This window comes from Entelurus aequoreus, linkage group LG08, assembly GCF_033978785.1.
Source record: "Entelurus aequoreus isolate RoL-2023_Sb linkage group LG08, RoL_Eaeq_v1.1, whole genome shotgun sequence".
In the NCBI taxonomy this organism is placed as follows: domain Eukaryota; kingdom Metazoa; phylum Chordata; class Actinopteri; order Syngnathiformes; family Syngnathidae; genus Entelurus; species Entelurus aequoreus.
The window spans coordinates 12815225-12842443 of record NC_084738.1 but is presented as its reverse complement, the minus strand read 5'-3'; the positions used below and the strand labels follow the sequence as shown (position 1 = coordinate 12842443).

The 27219-nt window shown below is 41.7% G+C and overlaps 1 protein-coding gene across 2 annotated transcripts in view; it reads right to left on the bottom strand.

Annotated features, from left to right (window-relative positions):
- Positions 1–908: 908 nt before the first annotated feature.
- Positions 909–27219, bottom strand: part of LOC133655419 (SH3 and cysteine-rich domain-containing protein 2-like) — a 64477-nt gene continuing 38166 nt past the window's right edge. Inside the window, exons 5-12 of one of the 2 annotated variants that reach the window (XM_062055553.1) lie at positions 20733–20817; positions 20519–20631; positions 14878–14941; positions 12621–12676; positions 12457–12545; positions 7319–7370; positions 6013–6150; positions 909–3114 (exon numbers count right to left, since the gene is read on the bottom strand). In XM_062055553.1, coding sequence (XP_061911537.1) covers positions 3016–3114; positions 6013–6150; positions 7319–7370; positions 12457–12545; positions 12621–12676; positions 14878–14941; positions 20519–20631; positions 20733–20817 — 696 coding nt within the window. In that variant the 3' untranslated portion in view covers positions 909–3015. The remainder of the gene's footprint in view (positions 3115–6012; positions 6151–7318; positions 7371–12456; positions 12546–12620; positions 12677–14877; positions 14942–20518; positions 20632–20732; positions 20818–27219) is intronic. The other variant, XM_062055554.1, reaches the window with a different exon arrangement.

Below are 27219 nucleotides of genomic sequence, written 5' to 3'. Positions count from 1 at the left end.
TAGAGAGTGTAAACAAGACTCTCCTAGTTTAGAAATAATTGCCCTTAGTCAACATATCACTATAAGGCTACACACAAATACTGTCACGTTGTATTTACATTTATTGCTGACACCACCTGATGTGTTATGATGTGATGACGATACCGGACCTCACATGTTTACTACAGTATACTCCTAAGGGGCATTACTGAAGTGAAACTTGGATATACATAAAAGTAGTCAGCATACAGCTTGTATCGCAGTATGTATTTATATTCACTGAAAAATGACTCCTGTAGTAATGGTAGGAAGATAATTGGCTGCAGTCAAGCATGGTGGTGGGAGCTGCATGAGTGCTGCCACCACTGGACAGCAGCGGTTCATTGAGGGGGGAAATTAATTGCTGAGGAAACTGAAGGTGATGGCGTGGCCAAGTATGTCTCCTCCAGACCTGAGCCCAGTTGAGAACCTGTGCAAAGAAGGAAGGGAGGAAGGCAGAAAAGAAGAAAGGATGAATGGCAGGAAGGAGGGAATGTAGGAAGGCAGGAAAGAGGGAAGGATGAATGGCAGAAAGGAGGGAAGGTAGGAAGGCAGGAAAGAGGGAAGGATGAATGGCAGGAAGGATGGAAGGTAGAAAGGCAGGAAAGAGGGAAGGATGAATGGCAGGAAGGATGGAAGGTAGAAAGGCAGGAAAGAGGGAAGGATGAATGGCAGGAAGGAGGGAAGGTAGAAAGGCAGGAAAGAGGGAAGGATGAATGGCAGGAAAAAAGGAAGGTAGTAAGGGAGGAAAGAGGGTAGGATTAATGGCAGGAAGAAAGGAAGGTTGGAAGGCAGGAAAGAGGGAAGGATGAATGGGAGGAAGGAGGTAAGGTAGGAAGGTAGGAAAGAGGGAAGGATTCATGCCAGGAAGGAGGGAATGTAGGAAGGCAGGAAAGAGGGTAGGATTATTGGCAGGAAGAAAGAAAGGTAGGAAGGCAGGAAAGAGGGTAGGATGAATGGCAGGAAGAAAGAAAGGTAGGAAGGCAGGAAAGAGGGTAGGATGAATGGCAGGAAGAAAGGAAGGTAGGAAGGCAGGAAAGAGGGAAGGATGAATGGCAGGAAGGAGGTAAGGTAGGAAGGCAGGAAAGAGGGAAGGATTAATGCCAGGAAGGAGGTAAGGTAGGAAGGCAGGAAAGAGGGAAGGATGAATGGCATGAAGGAGGGAAGGTAGGAAGGCAGGAAAGAGGGAAGGATTAATGACAGGAAGGAGGGAAGGTAGGAAGGCAGGAAAGAGGGAAGGATTAATGCCAGGAAGGAGGTAAGGTAGGAAGGCAGGAAAGAGGGAAGGATGAATGGCAGGAAGGAGGGAAGGTAGGAAGGCAGGAAAGGATGAATGGCAGGAAGGAGGGAAGGTAGGAAGGCAGGAAAGAGGGATGATGAATCGCAAGAAGAAAGGAAGGTAGGATGGCAGGATAGAGGGAATGATCAATGGCAGGATGGAGGGAAGGTAAGAAGGCAGGAAAGAGGAAAGGATTAACGGCGGGAAGGAGGGAAGGTAGGAAGGCAAGAAAGAAGAAAGGAAGACAGTAAGGCAAGAAGGAAAAAAGAAAGCAAAAGAGGAAATAAGGAGGTCAGGCAGAAAGGAAGGAAGGAAAGAAGGAAGAAAAAAGGAAAGCAAAAAAGAAGGAAGGAAAGAAAGGAAAGAAGGAAGGAAAACAGGAAAGAAGGAAGGAAGGTGGGAAAGAAGGAAGGAAAACAAGAAAGAAGGAAGGCAGGCAGGAAAGAAGAAATGGCAGCTGGCAGGAAAGAAGAAAGGAAAGGAAGGCTGGAAGAAAGAAAGGAAGAAAGGTAGGAAAATGAGAAAGAAAGAAAAGAAAAAATGAAGGCAGGAAAGAAGAAAGAAAGAACGTCAGGAAAGGATAAAGGAAGGAAGGAAGGTAGGAAAGAAGAAAGAAAAGAAAGAAGGAAGGAAGGCAGGAAGCAAAGGAGGAAGGTGGAGGACCTACAAGACACAATGTGGTCATGTTCAGTGTGAGGTGTACTGATGTGTGTTGCTATGTAAAGGCTGATGTTTCCCCTCAATGAACCGCATCTCCCCACTGCCCTCATTGTGTTGCCAGCTAGTGTGTTACACAACAATGGCTGTGTGTTGACTTCTTTCTTAGCGGACAGTAAGTATGTCTACACTGCTGTACACAGACTGATATCCAAGTTTCGTTGTGATCGTATGGTCCCTTAGGGATATACTGTATCAAAATAGTTTATGAAATGTGAAGAGAAGCGTGCGCACTTTGGTGAAATACTATAAATCCATGTTGTTCGGTTAAAGCAGAAAAAAAAAGGCGTTCGTCATTTATCCTGCGCATTTTGAAGGACGCAACTTACGCAACCCACAGAGAGAGAGAGAGAGAAAAAAGACGTTTGACAGCCGCCGCCTCCTTTTTTGACACTGAGTTGGGGATTATGTTTTTGCTGTGCTGCACTTTCAGCACACTCTCACGAACACAAATGATATAAATAACCGGCTGATAAGGCAGATTTTATGGACAACATCTGTGCATGAAGACAGACGGCCAACGCGAGAGACGTCCGTGCTGTTAAACCATGTAAATAAGAGCGGCGCTAAATGAGTGTGTGTGAGGTACTAGAAGGTATTTTTTTAGATGAACTAGGAAGCACAGGCATGTACATGATACATGAATGAGTGAATAACAGTGGCCTTTCAAATCTTTCAACGCCATATTTTCTCTACGCAGAGTGAAGACAGTCAGCAGTTTCAGTTCGCTTCCAGAAGTTTCATCGCACTTTTGTATTCCAGGGAATGAGGTATCCAGACTTCCTGCGCATATTCCTCAGAGTGGTGCTACATTTCTGACGTGAGCGACAGTAGAGTAGCTCTAAAGAAAGCCACTCTCTTGGGCTTTAAGTTTATGCACTGAAAAAAACAAACTAGCAAAGCCACTTCCATTGAGGAAAACATTCTCAGGATTTTTCCGTCAAGTATACTTATTATTACTATTACTATTATTATCAATATAAATAGTGACTGAAAAGAGGTCATATTTCAAGTAGGATGTTCGCAGGGACCAAGCCTCGCTTCTTCCCGCTGCTCAGACGCAGAAAGCCATCAATGTCCTCGTGTTTTCCGAAACAGATCTGCAGAGGGATGGTGGGCGAATGATGGGAGCATGGGTGAGTGGTGGGGCCATGAATGAGTTGTGGGAGCATGGACGAGTGGTGGGGGCATGGATGAGTGGTGGGAGCATGGACGAGTGTTGGGAGCATGGACGAGTGTTGGGAGCATGGACGAGTGGTGGGAGCATGGACGAGTGTTGGGAGCATGGACGAGGGGTGGGAGCATGGACGAGTGTTGGGAGCATGGACGAGGGGTGGGAGCATGGACGAGTGGTGGGAGCATGGACGAGTGTTGGGAGCATGGACGAGTGGTGGGAGTATGGTCGAGCGGTGGGAGCATGGACGAGTGTTGGGAGCATGGACGAGTGTTGGGAGCATGGACGAGTGTTGGGAGCATGGACGAGTGTTGGGAGCATGGACGAGTGGTGGGAGTATGGTCGAGCGGTGGGAGCATGGACGAGTGGTGGGAGTATGGTCGAGCGGTGGGAGCATGGACGAGTGTTGGGAGCATGGACGAGTGTTGGGAGCATGGACGAGTGTTGGGAGTATGGTCGAGCGGTGGGAGCATGGACGAGTGGTGGAGGATGAGTGAGTGGCGGGAGTATGGACGAGTGCGAGTGGTGGGAGAATGGACGAGTGGTGGGAGCATGGACGAGCGGTGGGAGCATGGACGAGTGGTGGAGGATGAGCGAGTGGTGGAGGATGAGTGAGTGGCGGGAGTATGGACGAGTGCGAGTGGTGGGAGAATGGACGAGTGTTGGGAGCATGGTCGAGCGGTGGGAGTATGGTCGAGCGTTGGGAGCATGGACGAGTGTTGGGAGCATGGACGAGTGGTGGAGGATGAGCGAGTGGTGGAGGATGAGTGAGTGGCGGGAGTATGGACGAGTGCGAGTGGCGGGAGTATGGACGAGTGCGAGTGGTGGGAGCATGGACGAGTGCGAGTGGTGGGAGAATGGACGAGTGGTGGGAGCATGGGCGAGTGGCGGGAGCATGGACAAGCGGTGGGAGGATGAGCGAGCGGTGGGAGCATGGACGAGCGGTGGGAGCATGGACGAGTGTTGGGAGCATGGACGAGTGTTGGGAGCATGGACGAGCGGTGGAGGATGAGCGAGTGGTGGGAGGATGAGCGAGCGGTGGGGGCATGGACGAGTGTTGGGAGCATGGACGAGTGTTGGGAGCATGGACGAGCGGTGGAGGATGAGCGAGTGGTGGGAGGATGAGCGAGTGGTGGGAGGATGAGCGAGCGGTGGGGGCATGGACGAGTGTTGGGAGCATGGACGAGTGTTGGGAGCATGGACGAGTGGTGGAGGATGAGCGAGTGGTGGAGGATGAGTGAGTGGCAGGAGTATGGACGAGTGCGAGTGGTGGGAATATGGACGAGTGGTGGGAGCATGGACGAGTGGTGGTAGCATGGACGAGTGGTGGAGGATGAGCGAGCGGTGGGAGCATGGACGAGTGGTGGGAGCATGGACGAGTGGTGGAGGATGAGCGAGTGGTGGAGGATGAGCGAGTGGTGGAGGATGAGCGAGCGGTGGGAGCATGGACGAGTGGTGGGAGCATGGACGAGTGGTGGAGGATGAGCGAGTGGTGGAGGATGAGCGAGTGGTGGAGGATGAGCGAGTGGTGGAGGATGAGTGAGTGCGAGTGGTGGGAATATGGGCGAGTGGTGGGAGGATGGACGAGTGGTGGGAGGATGGACGAGCGGTGGGAGGATGAACGAGCGGTGAGAGTATGGACGAGCGGTGAGAGTACGGACGAGTGGTGGAGGATTGGGAGTATGAACGAGTGGTGGGAGGATGGACGTGCGGTGAGAGTATGGGCGAGCGGTGAGAGTATGGACGAGCGGTGAGAGTATGGACGAGTGGTGGGAGGATGAACGAGTGGTGGGAGTATGGACATGCGGTGAGTGTATGAACGTGCATTGAGAGTATGGGCGAGCGGTGAGAGTATGGATGAGCGGTGAGAGTACGGACGAGTGGTGGAGGATTGGGAGTATGGACGAGTGGTGAGAGTAGGGGCGAGTGGTGGGAGTAGGGGCGAGTGGTGAGAGTAGGGGCGAGTGGTGAGAGTAGGGGTGAGTGGTGGGAGTAGGGGCGAGTGAAGGAGGATGGGTGAGTGGTGGAAGTAGGGGCGAGTGAAGGGAGGATGGGTGAGTGGTGGGAGTAGGGGCGAGTGAAGGAGGATGGGTGAGTGGTGGAAGTAGGGGCGAGTGAAGGGAGGATGGGTGAGTGGTGGAAGTAGGGGCGAGTGAAGGGAGGATGGGTGAGTGGTGGGAGTAGGGGCAAGTGAAGGGAGGATGGGTGAGTGGTGGAAGTAGGGGCGAGTGAAGGGAGGATGGGTGAGTGGTGGGAGTAGGGGCAAGTGAAGGGAGGATGGGTGAGTGGTGGAAGTAGGGGCGAGTGAAGGAGGATGGGTGAGTGGTGGAAGTAGGGGCGAGTGAAGGGAGGATGGGTGAGTGGTGGAAGTAGGGGCGAGTGAAGGGAGGATGGGTGAGTGGTGGGAGTAGGGGCAAGTGAAGGGAGGATGGGTGAGTGGTGGAAGTAGGGGCAAGTGGTCGGAGTAGGAGCGAGTGGTGGGAGGATGAGCGAGTGGTGGGATGATGGGCGAGTGATGGGAGCATTAATGAGTGGTGAAAGTATGAACAAATGAAGGAAGCATGGGTGAGTGGTGGGAGGACGGGTGAGGCGTGGTAGCATGAGAGTACGATTGGGGTACAAACAGTTGGGAAAATGGATGAGGAAAGGTAGAAGAGGCAGAACGTGAGAGAGATTCTTGGACTGAGTCTATAAGTGAGCTGCATTAAAATCCAAACAGTCCTCTTGTCATTTCAGCAATTTTCCGCATTAATTTGCATAACTTGTTTTAATGCGTTCTGTGTGTGTACAGTAAGTGTGTAGCAAGCATTTGATGTGTTTTCACCTGGGCCTCTTTCACCGTCATCTGGCCTTTGTCTCTGTTGCCGTGGAAACCAGCCGTGACCTTCCAAACCCGCTCGCCGGGGCGGACGCGCTGCACAAAGTTGGCTGGGAAATATCCCACCTTGTTTTGGCTTTTCCCCTGAAAAACAACACACACACACACACACACACACACACACACACACACACACACACACGCACACACACACACACACATACACACACACACACACACACACACACACACACACACACACACACACACACACACACACACACACACACATACATTTGTCTATGTAGCTTAATTAGGTATGTAACTTAATTAGGTACACCTGCATAGCCTACATCAGGGTTGTCCAAAGAAAATTGAAGGTTCACACTTTGGCATTTCACAAAATATCTTTATATAATTACTTAAATATAACGGTCAAATAATTTTATAAATAATTAAATCAGGAAATAATTTATTAAATCAGGAAATAATTTAATAAATCATGAAATAATTAAATCGTGAAATTATTAAATCATAAAAACAATGATTAAACAATTAAATGTAATTGTACATTAAATAAATTAATGACACATTCAAAACACATTCATGCATCTAATTTTTATTATAATTAATTAATGAAACAAGATGTATTTATTGATCTAATTTTGTCCCATTTGGGCCACCATAGATAGCAGTGAGAAAATGTGAAAATACAACTCTTGAAAGAATCGATGCTGTAGGATACACAGGTAGTCGACCATTTTCCAGGTATTTGGATCATTATTCTGGGTTTTGGGCCCCGCGCCATATTTGGACACCCCTGCTGTACAACCCTGTTATGTCTGCTTTGTTTATTTGATTAATGATGCAGATTATTTTAAACAAATGACAATTATCTACTAAAAACACAGCTTGCAGAATTAACCAAACAAGAACAACAACAAAAAAGCAGCAGCGTTGTGAAGCGCTAATCTCTTACAGCAGCCATCAGAAAGCAGACCAACAAAGCAAAGGCATGTTTGCACCATGCGAGCATTAATTAGCTCTTTTATTACTAATGGAAACTATGGTAACTTCTGCCTGCGTCAGGAAGCTGATGATCTCCCTGTCTTATGAAACACTTGACGCCATCCACGCTAACACCTACATCCATTGAGCTTCAAGAGCACCAACAGGTCTGGTCTTCTTTGACTGGAGGAGGCTTGACTGATTGCACAAGAGTCATAATAGACAGCCTTTTTGTTCACAATAGGTCAACTAGAACAGCGGGAATAAGAACACCCCCCCCCCCTAAATAAAAAAATAAACTTACCTTCCACCAGTCCTCATTGGAGTCATCCGTGACTTTGACTCGATCCCCAGGCCTGAAGGACAATTCAAGAAAACGTGTAAAAAGAATTGAATACATTATTTTTGAATACATTTTTTTTTCTATAGTACAAGCTTTCATTAAAGTATGACTTGTTTAATGTGTTTAAGTTGGAACAGTTAAAAAGCGTTCATGTTTGCTTCTTAAGTTTCTTATGTTTGATATTTTTCATAATAAAGGAGAACACACAAAATGTCATTATTGGCTTAATTTTAATAGAACATTTATGATAAAACGTATGATTAAACATGTTTCCCTTCGCACCCAAAGAACAATATTAGAATTAAAATTAAAAGGCGCATTAAACACATGGGCTTTTCTTATTGCACTCAAATAACAGTTTACAATTATTTTACATATTAGATCAAGTCTGCCATAATCTAGAATAAGGTTAGAATTAGAGATGTCCGATAATATCGGACTGCTGATATTATCGGCCGATAAATGCTTTAAAATGTAATATCTGAAATTATCGGTATCGGTTTCAAAAAGTAATTTTTTTTTTGTCCTGTCCAGCTTCTTAGGCAAATCATATAGTTGATGTAGATGCCCATATCGGCTGTTCAGATTGAGCCCAGTTTATAATTTCCTGTTATACAGTATGCCAGGCAGTCTTGCACTAAAGGAGGACTATGTTATTGTTTACTTTATTACTCTAGTATACTCTGGACTGAAGCTGTGTGCCTTCATTGTTTTTGTAGCTGTTGATTTGAGGCATGTTTAAAAAAAATAAAAAATAATGCACTTTGTGAAAGTCAAAGTATAGTACTTCCCATTGTTGTAGTGAGTATCAGGATTATCTCAGGGAGAGCATGTCCCAAATTCCAAGCTGCTGTTTTGAGGCATGTTAAAAAAAATAATGCACTTTGTGACTTCAATAATAAATATGGCAGTGCCATGTTGGCATTTTTTTACATAACTTGAGTTGATTTATTTGGGAAAACCTTGTTACATTGTCTAATGCATCCAGCGGGGCATCACAACAAAATTAGGCATAATAATGTGTTAATTCCACGACTGTATACATCAGTATCAGTAATTAAGAGTTGGACTATCGGAATATCGGATATCGGCAAAAAAGCCATTATCGGACATCTCTAGTTAGAATTGAATAGAAAGCTTTATTGATAAGGTGGAGGACAGAGTTAAACAACTTGCACTGAGCCTAGTCTATAAAATCCGCTACACCTCCCTGATACCGAAGTACATGTCAAACTACTTCCTTAACGTAAATGACCGCCATAACCACAACACCAGGGGGAGCTCCACTAACCACGTTAAACCCAGATTCCGAACTAACAAAGGTCTTAACTCATTCTCTTTCTATGCCACATCAATGTGGAATGCGCTCCCAACAGGTATAAAAGAAAGGGCATCTCTATCCTCCTTCAAAACCGCAATAAAAGCTACAACCCTAAACTAACACCCTCCCCGGATTGCTAATAATCAAATGTAAACAATCAAATGCAGATACTTTTTCTTTTTCTTATGCCTTCCGATCTCTCTCTCTCTCTCTCTCTCTCTCTCTCTCTCTCTCTCTCTCTCTCTCTCTATGTCCACTACTTGATGTCCATATCCCCCCCCCCCCTCCACACCCCTGATTGTAAATAATGTAAATAATTCAATGTGATTATCTTATGTGATGACTGTATTATGATGATAGTATATATGATAGTATATATCTGTATCATGAATCAATTTAAGTGGACCCCGACTTAAACAAGTTGAAAAACTTATTCGGGTGTTACCATTTAGTGGTCAATTGTACGGAATATGTACTTCACTGTGCAACCTACTAATAAAAGTCTCAATCAATCAAAATCAATCAATCAATATTGTATTAAAATGCTTCATGATTTATGGTTGCCAATTTTGATCTGTGCTTTAAGACAAATACAACAATTAGTAAACACAGATAAGACACGTAGCAGGTAAAACACACAATGTTAAAGATAAAACACAAATGAAATAGTATTTGTTGCAAAATTCAGTCAAGTAACTTGCATTATTTTACATTACGTGGGCGGTTAGGACTGCTCTAATCATTTTCAACAAGCCAACCAGCTGTATGCGTGTCTCGTATCTCCTGTATATGTGCACACGGTTAACTATATTACCTGCCACGCTTTGAATTCCATGTGCAGATGTGAATGTTTGATTTTTCAATGTTTACCTAAATTTGAAGCAACGGTGGTAATGCTGTATTGACACATTTGGCGAGGCATGTTTTAAAGCAGCGTGGCACTTCCGTGTTTAAAGCGTCATCTTTATTGATAGTTCTGAAGCCTAAATACCTTCATATTGCCTTTCACGCACCCTTTTTATTAACCAGTAGTATTGCTGTTATTTGGTCATTATTCCCTTGGACGATTATTATGATTGTATGCGCTCAGTGTGTGCGTTTTGACACACGAATGCTCCGCGCCTCGGCTCATTAACAGCAGCACATGAAAAATGAAAAATAACTACCGGTGTTTCCCAAAGGCAGTAGTACCTTTCTGAATTCATTAGTACCATGGTACTTTATTAGTCGCCGTGTACTATACAACCCTACAGTTCCACCATTACACAACAAACCCAACAGCAATGGATTTAACGGCTGAGATCGTTTTTTTTTAACATTCATCATGCTTCGGTTGTTGAATAAACGAAGAACTACACAGAGAAGAAGCCGCCATCTACGACTGTTGTCACAGCTGCGGTCCTCTCCAAGGTTTCTCATTGTCATCCCAGTGGGTTGAGTTTTTCCTTGCCCTGATGTGGGATCTGATCCGAGGATGTTGTTGTGGCTTGTGCAGCCCTTTGAGACACTTGTGATTTAGGGCTATATAAATAAACATTGATTGATTGATTGACATTCGCAAGCTTTAAAGTATTAGTATTTTAGTATTATTATTTAGTATTTTAGCCTAATGTTAGCTAGCGTTGCTAGCAGACTAACATTACAAACCAACGTTCCAAACTAACATGTAATAATTAACTTATGCAGAAATAGTGGAATTTTCTCTGGCCCTACCCGAGCGATCGCGTCAGCATCTGAAATGCCTCACTCTGAAGGGCTGGATTCATACCCCCTACTCCTCGTTATGCCCACTACCCCTACATGCAAAGAGTCATTGGGACACCACAACCTTCACGGGAACGCGCAAAACATATGGACAGCGTTAAAAAGTAGGGCGAGGGGGTGTATTGGGATTGGGCCTAACTAGAGATGTCCGATAATATCGGTCTGCCGATATAATCGGCCGATATATGCGTTAAAATGTAATATCGGAAATTATCGGTATCGTTTTTTTTATTATCGGTATCGTTTTTTTTTTTTAATTAAATCAACATAAAAAACACAAGATACACTTACAATTAGTGCACCAACCCAAAAAACCTCCCTCCCCCATTTACACTCATTCACACAAAAGGGTTGTTTCTTTCTGTTATTAATATTCTGGTTCCTACATTATATATCAATATATATCAATACAGTCTGCAAGGGATACAGTCCGTAAGCACACATGATTGTGCGTGCTGCTGGTCTACTAATAGTACTAAACTTTAACAGTTAATTTTACTAATTTTCATTCATTACTAGTTTCTATGTAACTGTTTTTACATTGTTGTACTTTCTTTTTTATTCAAGAAAATGTTTTTAATTTATTTATCTTATTTTACAAATTTAAAAAAAAAGTACCTTATCTTCACCATACCTGGTTGTCCAAATTAGGCATAATAATGTGTTAATTCCACGACTGCATATATCGGTTGATATCGGTATCGGTTGATATCGGTATCGGTAATTAAAGAGTTGGACAATATCGGAATATCGGATATCGGCAAAAAGCCATTATCGGACATCCCTAGGCCTAACACTACATTGCTATTTACCCCAAAAAAATTATGGGAATTATTCATCAACTTGCCATATATTTTAGTAATTTTTTCAATTGTATTTTCTGCCTGTAAATGACATTCCAGTTAGGCGGGAAGAAGAGATATTAATAAAAAGGACATATGTTAATTCTTATTTTTTTGCAACATTCCACATAAATCCTGGTAACTTTGAGCTCAAACTAAAACATTCCAATCAAATATTAATTAGAGCATTGTATATGTCTAAAATCACATTGGGTAATTCAACATATTGTCTTTTAATAATAAATATAAAGAATAATTCATTTTTATTTGTAGCACATTTGGAGTTTCAAAGAGCAACAGTGCATTTGTTAAAATCAATTAATATTTAATAAATAAATAAATAAAACATGTTTAGTCTTTTTTATTATTTATTTAAATAAAAATGTGAGAAAAAAAGAGTGACGTCCAGATATTACGTTTAGTTTTATGCATAGGTAAAGATGTATGCCTGAGGGCAAGAAGAATTCCCCTTGCCATTTCTGTTTATGGTATCATTATAAAAAAATGACCTCACCAAATTAAACTTAATTTAAAATGGCGACTTAATTGTAGGGATCAAGGTTTTACACTGCGGATAAATAAGTATAGTGTCAGCCATAGGGGATCAGTGCTTATGAAAAATCGACTGATACTAATCGATGGCTGATCGGCACATTCCCTACCTAATTGTATGTTTTGACTGAGAATAAGCAGTATTTTGTAATTTTCCTTAGATTGTCAGTGCATGTATGAATTTTACTGACCCCGACAATTGGTAGAGAACGGATGGATGGAAGTTCGACCCAAGCAAGAAGCAGGTATGTGGGAAGATGTTTCATTTTTGGGCGCGGTTTATTTATTGTTACGTCAAGGGCTGATAAGCCACTTATTATTGCCCAAGCTTGATGTCGCTATAGCTCCGTTTTATCGCTCACTTGTAAATGTTGCAAGAAGATTTGAGTAAGCAGAGAGCGCATCTTGCACATGTGGGCGTCATAAACACACTCAGCAGATTCCTTCATCCACTAATAATGTTTTCCTTTTTGCTGTCTAATACTCAACGCAGCTGTTTTCCCAACACGGGGGGCAGCTCAGCAGCTCCTCACAGTCACATCGCTGAGGTGGCAGATGGTGTGCTACACACACTTCTTGTAGGGACCATGCACGCGCACGCACACACAGAAAGGACTCACTGAAGTTCCAAGTCATTCTTCTCCTGAGGCAGAAACTTGTAGAGAGCCACATATGTGTGGATGGAGTGGATCTCAACGTGCTTCGGGGTCTACAAGAATAATTTAGTGTTGGACGCAGTGAAGCAGAAAGAAGCTGAAAAAAAGAAGAGTAGATGATTGCTCACCTTCAGGCTGACCCGCTCTTCTGAATCCGCCTTCTCGCTTTCAGGAGGGGTGAGCACTGCAGTGACACCAACACAAGGCGGAAGAGGGCAAGAAATGTCACGTGAAAAAAAAAAAAGAGTAAAAAGGGAATAAAAGAAAAGGAAGGGGTCCTTTAAAAACAACCACAATTTTCTCTTGTGGGACCCAGAAAAAAAATATTGAAAAAGCAAAGTTCAAAAAAAGTATGACAGTCACCTTGGTTTTCATACGCTCCACTTTTCCGATTGATTTTTCAACAAAAATTATGCCCTGTTTGTTTATCGGACGGCGAAACATTGCACGCAACAAACTTGTCTCTTTTCCCACGTAGGTGCCCACACACAAAAATCCCACATGTTGGTGACTCAGTCCCTATGCTGTTTTTAATATGAGGTCTAAATTTACAAAACACTATTGCAAAATAAACCAGCATAGGCCCCCCAAAAAAGTTGCAAGTGCCAGTACTTTGATAAAGAAGGCGAAAATCATTGTGAATTTCAAGAAATAATATATTTAAGTGGCATCCCTAACCTTTCCCTGCTCCCTCTCCGCTCATCGCCAACAAAAGTTGTCAATAAAAGTACCGTATTTTTCGGAGTATAAGTCACACCGGTCGAAAATGCATAATAAAGAAGGAAAAAAACATATATAAGTCGCACTGGAGTATAAGTCGCATTTTTTGGGGGAATTTATTTGATAAAATCCAACACCAAGAATAGACATTTGAAAGGCAATCTAAAATAAATAAAGAATAGTGAACAACAGGCTGAATAAGTGTACGTTATATGACGCATAAATAACCAACTGAGAACGTGCCTGGTATGTTAACGTAACATATTATGGTAAGAGTCATTCAAATAACTATAACATATAGAACATGCTATACGTTTACCAAACAATCTGTCACTCCTAATCGCTAAATCCCATGAAATCTTATACGTCTAGTCTCTTACGTGAATGAGCTAAATAATATTATTTGATATTTTACGGTAATGTGTTAATAATTTCACACATAAGTCGCTCCTGAGTATAAGTCGCACCCCCGGCCAAACTATGAAAAAAACTGCGACTTATAGTCCGAAAAATACGGTATAAGTGATCATTAATTAATTAATTAGATTCCTAGTCTATATGTATATCACAGTTTTTTTCATGTGAAACAATAATTCTCTATAACATTTGTTGTAGTGGCCGACAGTTATGGGTGGCGTTGGGAGGTTTGTGATTTCAGATTTCTGTGAACGCGCCAGGTTGAGTGCTGATTGTGTATGTTGGTGTAGATCAGACCTGGGCAAATTAAGGCCCGGGGGCCGCATGTGGCTCGTTAAGCTTTTCTATCTGGCCCGCCGGACATTGCCAAAAATTTTTTTAGATCTTTAAGATGGAAACTGTAGCTGCCATTATGATGTGCAGTAATGTTTTCAAATTACTGTAAGTATTGAACTATACAAAGTATTTCAATGGTTGGAATCTGCACTTTTGCATCATATACAAGTTACTATGGTAATCTAAGTCACAGCAGCTCAGACGAGGCACCAAGCAGTGTGGGTGGGGAGCGTTTCCAGGGCAGCCAGCCTGAAATGCGGGTGTCAGGGACAGACGCCGAAGGAGATTTTTACAACAAAGTTCTAAAGCTTAGTGATATATCAGATAGATAGTTGAGTTTATTTTTTTACCCTTCACGTTCATATTTCGCTGTGTTTTGTTGCGTTTTGCTTGATTGTAAAATATGTCGATCGAGAGGGGGTGTGACGCTCATATGTTGTCAATATTCAGTGTTTTATCATTCATAGTTAATATTGTAAATCCCACATTCTTTATTTTCATGTACATTCTGGTTGTCTCATTCAGTAAAAAATGTTTTTAATTCCATTTGGCGGTCTGTCATTATTGTTTTTAGCATTCAATCAGACATTATTGTGAGGTTTTGTATTAGTGATCCTAAAAATAAATAACAGACACATTTTCTCTAAATTTCCCCCCTCTCCCTCGTCAAAATAATTGCCCAGGCCTGGTGTAGACGGAAGCGGACGAAAGTCATCAGACAGTAGCCTGTTTTGAGATTGTTGATCAACTACTTCCTAGTCATTTTTTTTCTACGTCTTGGTTGATGCTACAGTATTTTTTCGGTGCCTGGAACAGATTTCTTTTGGAAAAAATGATTTCGGTTTTTGCACGATTCGGTTTTCATTGAACCTTTTGGAACGGATTACGAACGGAAAATACCACAACACGTACTTCCTGGAATGGGCTCCTCTTCAGCGATTGGCTGATTCTCTAGTTTGTCTTGCAGCTTTTCAGCCTGTAAAAAAAAAAAAAAAGGCATTCATCAGTTAAATTGTCCAGAATTTACATTCAGTATACGTCTGGTGCTTGTTGAGTAGGAGTTTGTGCAAAAATGCAATAACTCGACCAGTATAATCGACCAGAAAAATACTGCTTTTGACAATAATGTGAGACGTCAGCAAACACTGTAAGACTTCGACACGGTTAGCAAGCAAACTTTCTTTGGCTTTTTTTATGGTTCTAAGTGTCATTGATGGCAAAGGGGGAAAAAAATCCACAATGACCATTCATCCATCCACCTTCTACCGCTTGTCCCTCTCGCACAGAAGCAACATTTTAAGTGATTGTGACTAATGAAGACATTACACAAAAGTCCTGCCTACTCAGTACACGTCTGACAACAATAATAAATGAACGTAACCTCGCTTAGCATGTTTCGCTGAGTTATTGTTTTTAAAATACAGAAGCAGGCAAAAGACTTTTAAATAATTTAGAACTTTTAAAAATTAGGTCCTAATGTTAAGCAAATCAAACATAACATTGAAACAACATGCTTGTTCAGTTCAGTTCAGTTTCAGTTTACTTGACGACATTTAATCAATGTTGGGTTATTACACTGATTTGACCATTGAATTTTGGTCATTTCCCAAATAATATTCTACAACACAAATACAACATTGAAACAGCATGCTTTTTGACAACGTTTATTCAACGTCAGGTTGTTTGACCATTGAAATTTGGTAATTTCCCAACCAACAACGTGGATTCAACGTTAGACATCAACGTCTCAATTTACAAATACAACTATTTTGCAACGTTGTATCAAAGTCTTGTGCCTGCTGAGTTCTTTTTACACTTTTTAAGAGTAATGGATTGTTTAAAAAAACTTATATTTTTTTTCCAGACAGTGAATTTTGTTGTAAAAAAAAAAAAAGAAGCATGGAACCAGATGCGAAAGTCCTCGTGATGTAGGAAAAAGGTACACGTGTCCCTGTCAAAAAAAGAATGAGTACAGTAGATTTTGCTACTGAAATACAAATTAATAAATAAAGTAAATGCCATTTACCAAATCATGCCAAACACTAAATTATCATTCGGTATTGTGAGTTAGAAAGCTTTCAAGTTATTACAATTCAAAATCTGACCAATATTATCAGGGGATTAAAAAATCTCACAAAACTTCAGAAGTTGAAAGATGTCGACAAATCTGGTCGGATTTAAATTTAGTGAGCATTTTTTTCTTTAGCTTTTGTCTGTTAATGTTTGTGATGCCACCACTTTCTGGTACCATTTGTGGCAAAGAAGAAACATTTGATGACAACCATGGAACCAGAAATGTAACTTATTGTAGGACAATATGGCACATAAAAAGGCCTGAATGTACACAGCTGTAACCATGTCTATAAATACAGGAGGCTAGTATGTTAGTTTCTCATTGACTTCTTTTTACACTTACTTTTACAGTTAATAGTAGTGATGGGTCAAATGATACTGAAGCATCAATGCATTATTAAACACAATTGTGGAATCGATGTATCACTCCTTAAGGAGTGATACTGTGTACATTGATACCTCCATGTGTGTGTCACTTTAGGAAAAAAAACACATGACCGATTCAGCTGCTGTGTCATTTGACTGCGACGCGCCAAATTGTGTGACAGCTCGTACTAAAAGAAGCCAGAGGAGTGGCATGCCGCATTTTACATTGGCTTTAGTCGCCATCCACGATCCAAAACCAACTAAGAAAAGGGAAAAGTTCTGAAACGTGGGATCAGTTTGTTCTCAAAGCGCTAAATAAGATAAATGTGTTTACTATTTGGCTCATTGCCCAGACGTGTGTGTTTAATATTCCTTTCTGCACAGCTATTCATTAAAAGAAACAAAAAAAAAAATCACCAATACTTGCTGACTGTTAATTTTATTTGCAGGTCACAATCCAGCAGATGGCGCTATGATTTAGAACAGTGATAATGGAAAGAAGTACTTCAATCAGAGGTGTTAGTTTATGGAACAATCTCGACAGTGGAATAAAACAATGTAAATCTCTTTGTTTTCAAAAACAATTAAAAATCATGATGAAAAGATATGACTGAGCAGAATTATTTCTTCATTATTGGGTTAATTGTTGTAAAATGAAAATATGGCTTTGTCGTCGCCAACATCGAAAGTCAACTGTTGTATTTTTGGAAATAGGGGGCAGATATTCTAAGTTTTAAACTTCTTTCTGCTCCTTTTATTTAATATTTTTACTTTAATGTTGATTGATTTTTATTTCATTCCTTTGTTTGATTTTTTATGAATGAAATAAATAAATGAACTGAACTATGATGAAACACCAACACAACATCGGCGCAGTGTAAATACACCCAGTGAGTGTGCCACACACTCACTGAGGCATCTTCGACCCATCAATAGTTAATAGTGCACCCAACAATTTTTCTCAACAAAAGAGGAGAAATATAACCTTAGAGAAAAATCTAATTTAAAACATTTGTATGCTCGTACAACACTTAAAACCTTTAGCATATCTGTAAGTGGAATTAAATTATGGAATGGATTAAATAAAGAAGTCAAACAAAGCACCAATATGATTTATCTTAAGAGACTGTTCAAACTACAAGTGTTCACAAAGTACACAGAACAAGAATTATGATGAACATCTTGAAACTTTTTTTTATTTTTTTATACTCCTTTTCGGACATGCTGTAATGAAACAACTGGAGATATGTTATATGTATAAAACTGAAACTGAACTAAACCTTCTACAGCCCACTCTTATATCCTTTATGCCAGTGGTTCTCAACCTTTTTTCAGTGATGTACCCCCTGTGAACATTTTTTTTAATTCAAGTACCCCCTAATCAGAGCAGAGCATTTTTGGTTGAAAAAAAGACATAAAGAAGTAAAATACAGCACTATGTCATCAGTTTCTGATGTATTAAATTGTATAACAGTGCCTAATATTGCTCATTTGTTGTGGTCTTTCTTGAACTATTTGGAAAAAAAAGGATATAAAAATAACTAAAAACTTGTTAAAAAATAAACAAGTGATTCAATTATAAATAAAGATTTCTACACAGAGAAGTAACCATCGACTTAAAGTGCCCTCTTTGGGGATTGTAATAGAGATCCATCTGGATTCATGAACTTAATTCTAAACATTTCTTCACAAAAAAATAAATCTTTAACATCAATATTTATCATCATCATCATCGGCAGTCACTCGTAGTCGAGTATGACTGTCCTCAGAATGGATGGATTCCCACTCGGGAGGACGCCTGCGCGTGACGTCTTTTAGCGTGGGGAGACTGATGCGCCTGTTTATGGAACATCTAGCTGTCAACACTGAATATTGCATTGTTGCATTTCTTTTCACAGTTCTTTTCGACAGACATTTTAGTGAGGATCAAACCATCATGGCATGGGGGAAACTCTGGGTTTATGGTAATGAATGGAATAGCCTACTTGATTTGATGTTCAGTTTATAAACTTACATTCCTATTTTGTTGAAGTATTATTCAATAAATATATTTATAAAGGATTTTTGAATTGTTGCTATTTTTAAAAAATCTCACGTACCCCTTGGCATACCTTCAAGTACCCCCAGGGGTACGCGTACCCCCATTTGAGAACCACTGCTCTATGCCATCAAAGTTTGGAGTACACCATTTTTAATCTACATTCCACGGTGGTGTCCTTTTTATTTTTACACTTGTACAACAGTTAGAAAGTGTGATGCATGAAAGGGGCTGCCCTTCCCTAGGTGACATACTGTATTAACTGATTTTTAGGCTTGTATGGCAGTTAAGAATGTTTAAATATTGCCTGGATAGTGACTTAGGGTTTTATGATTGAACAGATTATATAGAATTCCTTAATGTTCTAAGTCAGGGGTGTGAAAGTCAAGGCCCCTTAAACAACTTCTTAGTGATTCAAAATAATATTTGGATATTGACACATGTTATCTGTATACCTCTTAAGGCAGGGGTGTCAAAGTCAAAGTCCACGGGCCGAATGAATTATCTATGGTCCCCGGGATGATATTTGATTAGTATTAGAACCGACCCGCAAGCCACAGCCGCCTGCTGCTGTTTTGCACGCACCAATACTCCATCAGTCAAGAATCAAGAATGAAGTCAAAAGAATTGTCTGTACCTCCGAGACGGGATTGTCTCGAGGCACAAATCAGGGGAAGGGTAGAGGAAAAGATCTGCTGCCTTGAAGGTCCGAATGAGCACAGTGGCACTAGGAATTTTCAAAATGGGGTCCCACAGTACATTTTTGGTGTCCCACTTTTTTGTAACCGTTTTGAAAACAAATGATAAATGTATACATTATCCTGTTATATCTCACATTCTATATTGTGTTTTGGAAAAGGTTGTCATAAATAAACGTTACTTAATTCATAAAAAACAAAAAAAAATACAAAAGAAAACAAATGTTTATGCATATGTGAATGTATTCAGTTATAAACATTCATTCACTTTCTTCTTTCCTTCATGGATCTAAACTTTACCGATGCCGCTAGTTTTTTCTATATTTTTATTTAATTAGTTGTAGATGTATTTATTTCAGTATAAAAGTGTAAAAAGTTTTTTGCTTCGGTCATGAAATGATGATAACTGCCTGTATTTTTTTCTATATTTTTATTGTAATATTTTCAGAATGTGTTTGTTCCATGTTTACAGCATTTGCCATGAAGCTCAAAAGTGTGCTTGGGAGCATCAGGCTTTTTGGAGTCCTCCTGTGTTAAATGTAGTTGGTTGGACATGATTTGGAAAGTCACACACCTTTCGATACATTTGACAGTGCATGGCAAATCAAGAATGAAGTTGAAGGAATTGTCTGTACCTCCGAGACGGGATTGTCTCCAGGCACAAATCAGGGGAAGGGTAGAGAAAAAGATCTGCTGCCTTGAAGGTCCGAATGAGCACAGTGGCGCTAGGAATTTTCAAAATGGGGTCCCAGGTACCCCATCAAGTCATAAAAAATGAGGTCCCACAGTAAATTTTTGGTGTCCCACTTTTTGTAACCGTTTTGAAAACAAATGATAAATGTATGCATTATCCTGTTATATCTCACATTCTATATTGTGTTTTGGAAAAGGTTGTCATAAACTTTACTTAAATCATAAATAAATAAAATAAAATACAAAAGAAAACAAATGTTTATGCATATGTAAATTCATTCACTTTCTTCTTTCCTTTGTGGATCTAAACTTTACCACTGCCAGTATTTTTTTCCATATTTTTATTGTAATATTTTCAGAATGTGTTGGTTAAATTTTTGGCCAAACTAAGACAAAAAAAACAATCTGAAGTTGTCTTTATTTTTTAGTTTTAATGCCATGATTTTATTAGTCCGTGCACAGATTTTCCTCCATGTGGCCCCTGGGCTAAAATTAGTTTGACACCCTTGTTCTAAGGGAAAAGAAAACAAAACAAAAAAAACAATAAAACATTACTTAAATTAATGAATGATAGAAATTAAATATGATTCGCTATTGTGTATTTTTTTTTTCCGTGGCCTTATACAGCATTTTAAGAACAAATGTTTACGTTCTTTCATAATAAATTTTTCTAGCGCTTCCCTACCTCATGACAGGGTGACTCCGTGATGCTTCCAAAGCTGGAGCGACTCATATGAGCCAGCGACGTGCCGTATCGCAGCGCTTCATACACGGGGTCCAGGTTGACGTTATCGGCCTCTGGAGCACAAAGGACGACATTTGCCATTAAATGGCTGATAATTACATAGACATAAAGACATAAAGGACACACTGGGGTTAGTCATCCTGACGTCACTCACCCTGGACATCAGGAGCCTCCCTGACCACGCCCAGTGAGTCGGTGGTTAGTAGAGGTGAGCTGAAGTTCCTTTTAAACGCTCCCGTCTGATGACAGTGCAGGGTAGAAAGACGTGAAAGGTAGGCAGCAATGGAAGGGAAGGCAAGCAGAAAGAAGGCAAGCTTGTATGTGTGCATTGAGAATCAGGTTAAAGGAGTGTTAGTTAAAAGTAGTTTGAAAAGAATGAACGCAGACAACCACAGTGTATGCCATAGGACATATGAACGTTAAGGCAATTAGGTGTAGCTGCCCTACCCAGTGGCGAAGTTAATTGAATACTGTTTATAACCATTTTAAACTAAAAATATAAATTATGTGTGAAAAATTAAGAATGATATACACGTGTTGGCATTAACGGTCACAGCATGACAGTAACAACATGATATATTAAATCATAAACAATAGCTAACGTGCACAAATCATTTTAAAACTTAAATTTATTAGTATTCTTCCACTTTGCTGTCACACAGTCGAATGTGTCATAACATGCACGTACTGTGTTGCCTGTTAGTTTTCTGACAATCACACCGCATGGCGGCGCTGCTATTAAACCCCAAAGTTTGACCTGCATAAGTCAGATTGACTTGAAATTTCTCACACAGCTCAATACCGCCCTTATGAAAACACAGACCGTAACGTTCAGGTGTTTAGCCAAATCACCGTGAAATTTGGTACACACCTTTAGGGGATAGATAAGGACACGTCTGTAATATTTGAGCAGGATTGGTTTGAAGACCATCAAGCAAAATGCCTTCGCAGAGGGCACCTTTCTAATAGTCTATGAATCGCTGAGCATTGGTCTAAAGATGATAAAATGCTACCTTGTTTCCCGGCCAAGTTATATGTATACTAACATGTCTTCCAATGCATTTTGAACACGACCCATTGGGAACGCCATCAACAAGTAATTTCAGTCATTTACAATAATTTCCATTTTCCACATGACTGTATGTGTCAAAAACTGAAAACCATTTTGCCCCTTGAATATTTTCCATCCATCCATCCATCTTCAACCGCTTATCCGGAATCGGGTCGCGGGGACAACAGCTCAAGCAGAGACCCCCAGACTTCCCTCTCCAGAGCAACATTAGCGACTTCCTCCTGGGGAACCCCGCAGCGTTCCCAGGCCAGAGAGGAGATGTAATCCCCCCATCTGGTCCTTGGCCTACCGCGGGGTCTCCTCGCAGTGGGACGTGCAACGAGGACCTCTCTAGGGAGACGCTCTGTGAGGCATCCGCACGAGATGCCCGAACCACCTAAGCTGGCTCCTTTCCAAGCGAAGGAGCAGCGGCTCTACTCCGAGTCTCTCTCGGGTGACTGAACTTCTCACCCTATCTCTAAGGGAGATGCCAGCCACCCTTCTGAGGAAACTCATTTCGGCCGCTTGTATCCGCGATCTTATTCTTTCGGTCATGACCCACACTTCATGACCGTAGGTGAGAGTAGGAATGTAGATAGCTCGGTAGACCGAGAGCTTTGCCTTCTGGCTCAGCTCTCGTTTCGTCACATTGTGGCAGAGAGACTGCAATACTGCCCCAGCTGCTCCGATTCTCCGGCTGATTTCCTTCTCCATCTTTCCCTCACTCGTGAACAAGACCCCAAGATACTTAAACTCCTCCACCTGGTATAAACCATCGGTTTCCTGCTGAGAACCATGGCCTCAGATTTGGAGATGCTGATCCTCATTCCAGCTGCTGAACACTCGGCTGCGAACCGATCCAGTGAGAGCTGAAGGTCACGAACCGAAGGTGCCATCAGGACCACATCATCTGCAAACAGCAGTGACGCAACCTTTAGCTTCCTGAGACGTATACCCTCTCCGCCATGGCCACGATTCTGCCTAGAAATCCTGTCCATGAAAATCACAAACAGGATAGGTGACAGAGCGCAGCCCTGGCGGAGACCAACCCCCACTGGAAACGGATCCAACTTACATCCAAGCACCCGGACACAACTCTCGCTTTGGTTGTACAGAGATTGGATGGCTCTCAGCAGGGTTCCCCTCACTCCGTACTCCCTCAGCACCTCCCACAAGATCTCCCGAGGGACCCGGTCATACGCCTTCTCCAAATCCACAGAGCACATGTAGACTGGATAGGCATACTCCCAGGCCTGAAGTATTGTTGGCAGTTTCTGGATGTTTCTAGAGGGCATAATGAGTGCAATAGAGGACACTCGATCTGCTGACTCAATTGTTAGCTGTGAATTTATGATTTCGAAAGCATAAAAAAAGCCAAGCATATGTGTTCTTGTCTTATGTAAGGATTGTGAGTGATAAAGAAGCAGAAGCGCTACTACAGTGATGTAGATACACGGAAATTGCCGAAAATATTTGGAGCGGACTATTAAAATTGGCCAACTGAATTTGTGGCATTTTATGATGTTTAGACGGTATTTTTACACACTTTGCGGATTGTAAATACAATTGGATATGGTTTAATAAATACAATTCAACACAATTTAGCATATAAAGTAAACTTGTTTTTTCACTCTACTGGTACTTCAAGTCTGTCCTGTTGTCTGAAATACATCCATCCATTTTCTACCGCTTGTCCCGCTCGGGGCCGCGAGGGTGCTGGAACCTATCTCAGCTGCATTCGGGCGGAAGGCGGGGTACACCCTGGAAAAGTCGCCACCTCATCACAGGGCCAACACAGACAGACAGACAACATTCACACTCACATTCACACACTAGGGCCAATGTAGTGTTGCCAATCAACCTATCCCCAGGTGCATGTCTTTGGAGATGGGAGGAAGCCGGAGTACCTGGGGAGAACCCCCGCACTCACAGGGAGAACATGCAAACTCCACACAGAAAGATCCCGAGTGCGGGATCGAACCCAGGACCTTCGTATTGTTAGGCAGACGCACTGAAATAAGGAGCGTGTAATATTGTAATAACTTCAATTGGCTAACAATATATTATAAGGAGTATAGTGGTACTGTTTTATGTCGACCCCCATCAGAGGAGACCTAAGCGGTTTGTGGGTATAATCAAAATCTGAACTAACTATTGCTTTCATATATATTTAAGCCAGAGACATAAGGCACATGACTTATAATCAATTAGGGATTTTTGCATTTTAACATCGTTTTTAAAGGCCTACTGAAAGCCACTACTACCGACCACACAGTCTGATAATTTATATATCAATGATGAAATCTTAACATTGCAACACATGCCAATACGGCCGGGTTAACTTATAAAGTGCCATTTTAAATTTCCCGCTAAACTTCCGGTTGAAAACGTCTATGTATGATGACGTATGCGCGTGACGTCAATAGTTAAACGGAAGTATTTGGACACCATTGAATCCAATACAAAAAAGCTCTGTTTTCATCTCAAAATTCCACAGTATTCTGGACATTTGTGTTGGTGAATATTTTGCAATTTGTTTAATGAACAATGAAGACTGCAAAGAAGAAAGTTGTAGGTGGGATCGGTGTATTAGCGGCTGGCTGCAGCAACACAACCAGGAGGACTTTGAGATGGATAGCAGACGTGCTAGCCGCCGACCTCACCTTGACTTCCTCCGTCTCTGGGCCGCCGACCGCATCTATGATCGGGTGAAGTCTTTCGTCGCTCCGTCGATCGCTGGAACGCAGGTGAGCACGGGTGTTGATGAGCAAATGAGGGCTGGCTGGGGTAGGTGGATAGCTAATGTTTTTAGCATAGCTCTGTGAGGTCCCGTTGCTAAGTTAGCTTCAATGGCGTCGTTAGCAACAGCATTGTTAAGCTTCGCCAGGCTGGAAAGCATTAACCGTGTATTTACATGGCCTTGGTTTAATAGTATTGTTGATTTTCTGTCTATCCTTCCAGTCAGGGGTTTATTTATTTTGTTTCTATCTGCATTTAAGCCCGAAGCTATCACGTTAGCTCCGTAGCTAAAGAGCTTCACCGATGTATTGTCGTGGAGATAAAAGTCACTGTGAATGTCCATTTCGCGTTCTCGATTCTCATTTTCAAGAGGATATAGTATCCGAGGTGGTTTGAAATACAAATCCGTGATCCACAATAGAAAAAGGAGAGAGTGTGGAATCCAATGAACCCTTGTACCTAAGTTACGGTCAGAGCGAAAAAAGATACGTCCTGCACTGCACGCTAGTCCTTCACTCTCACGTTCCTCATCCACAAATCTTTCATCCTCGCTCAAATTAATGGGGTAATCGTCGCTTTCTCGGTCCGAATCTCTCTCGCTGCATTGAAAACAATGGGAAATTGTGAGCAGCCCTTCCTCCTGTGACGTCACGCTTTTTTTTTATCAGAGACCAAAAGTTGCGAACTTTATCGTCGTTGTTCTATACTAAATCCTTTCAGCAAAAATATGGCAATATCGCGAAATGATCAAGTATGACACATAGAATGGATCTGCTATCCCCGTTTAAATAAAACAATTAAATTTCAGTAGGCCTTTAAATGCCATTCTGTACTCTTATCCAACAGAGCTGCTGTGTTCATTTTGTTGTACGTCTTGACTACAATGACAACAAAGCTTTTGTACATGTGTAAACCTTTAACTATAATAAACGAATAATAATACTTGTTGCCTACTTGTATTTTGAAGTTTTGAAGCATTAAACAGAAAGTCATTGTGTGCACATTTGAATGCAGTGTAACTAAACTTCGCGCTGCTTAACAATAACAAAGAAGTTGACAATAATATAATGCATTGAGAAGGTTATTGGCTGAAGGCTCCCATCCCTCCAGGACCTGTTCTCCTCCAGGACCAGGAGCCGTGTGGGTCGGATCACAGGTGACTCTTCTCACCCTGGACACAAACTATTCTCCCTTCTCCCCTCAGGCAGGAGACTACGGTCCATCCAGATTCACACCTCCCGCCACATGAACAGTTTTTTCCCCTCGACACATGAACAATAACAACATCTGATAGCTCATTTACAGCTCATTTTACTACCTATTCTGTGTTATATGTGTTTTATGTTGCACGATTGCACCAAGAAAAATTCCTAGTTTGTGAACCCGTTCTCAAACAATGGCAATAAAAACTGTTCTGATTATGATATCGCACAACATAAACAGTCCCATTTTTCATCGAAATGACCTTTTGCGTCTCAAATTGTGTATGGACAAAATACAGCCGACCATGTACATGCAGGTATGTCAACGTCTGCTTGAGCTATCACTTTTGTTTTGCAAGAAGAAAAACACTGGATTGGGACTTGATGAGTTGGTTGACATAAGCAGGTTCCACTGTATTGTGTCTATTGACTCCATTCTAACAGCCTCCAGGTGCTACCACTACAAGCAACTATACTGGCAAAGAGACAAGTCACCCAGCCATAAATAGTCACCTTGTCGTCCCTTAGGGGCTGAATTGTCACTATCAAGGTGATGGAATGTGAGGAGGACGTATGAAGGCAAAAAGAGGAGGGAGGAGGAGGAGCAAAGGTCAAGTGAAAAGGAGGGTGACAAATCCTGGTAGAAAAATAATAAGATTGGAGTCTTTAACACGGATGCTTAAAGTGTCATCAGGGGTCCAGATGGTCCAAGAGGACACATGAAGACGTGACTGTATTCTGTCCTCTTTGATGCCTGATCAAGCATGGCTAAAAAGGACCAACCGTCTGTGTGATCTTTTTTTAGCAGAATAAAATACAGTATATTTTTCAGTGCAGTGAAAAGAGTACGCGTCCTATTTACGGGCACACGCAATTTTGTTTTGTCTTCCAAAAATAAGACGGATCACGCGCCCCGCTTTTTTCTGAACTAGGTCACATAACTTGATTTTGCAAGACTTTTGGCAAATACTGTGTGACTTTTCTTGGATAGCGCCACAGATAGGAGGAAAAATGCGATGATAACCACTAGGGCTGGGCGATATATCGATATACTCGATATATCGCGGGTTTGTCTCTGTGCGATATAGAAAATGACTATATCGTGATATTCGAGTATACGTTCTCACGCAGTTGCTTTTAGTTGCGGGCATTACACTACAGGCTCTTCCCACTCTTTGTTGTCTCTCCTTCTCACAGACAGCAAGCGCACCTTCTTATATACGTCACATACGTATACGCCCTCGCGTAGCAGAGAGGTAGCAGCATGGGTAACGTTAAATGTGGTGCGAGTGGTAATACGAGAGAAAGAAGGTGCGAATCTGGTAACAAATGAAGGAAGAATTAATTCCCAAGAAAAACAGCAGGGGGTCCATCGTCTGGCGGTGGTTTGGCTTCAAGTGGGAATATGTCGAACAGACAACCGTAATTTGTCAAGTGTGCGGCAAAAGCATTGCTACAAAAAGTAGCATTACTGCTAATAGGTAGGATCATTTGAAAAGTCACCTGCTAGAGAATGAAGAGTGCTTGAAACTCCGCATGTCAACATCTCCGTTCCGTGCCACACCAACAAAATGCAGAGGCAACCATTTCCACCTCAGCACCGTATGAAAAAAATATTTGACAGTTATTGAAATATCTTGTGTGACATC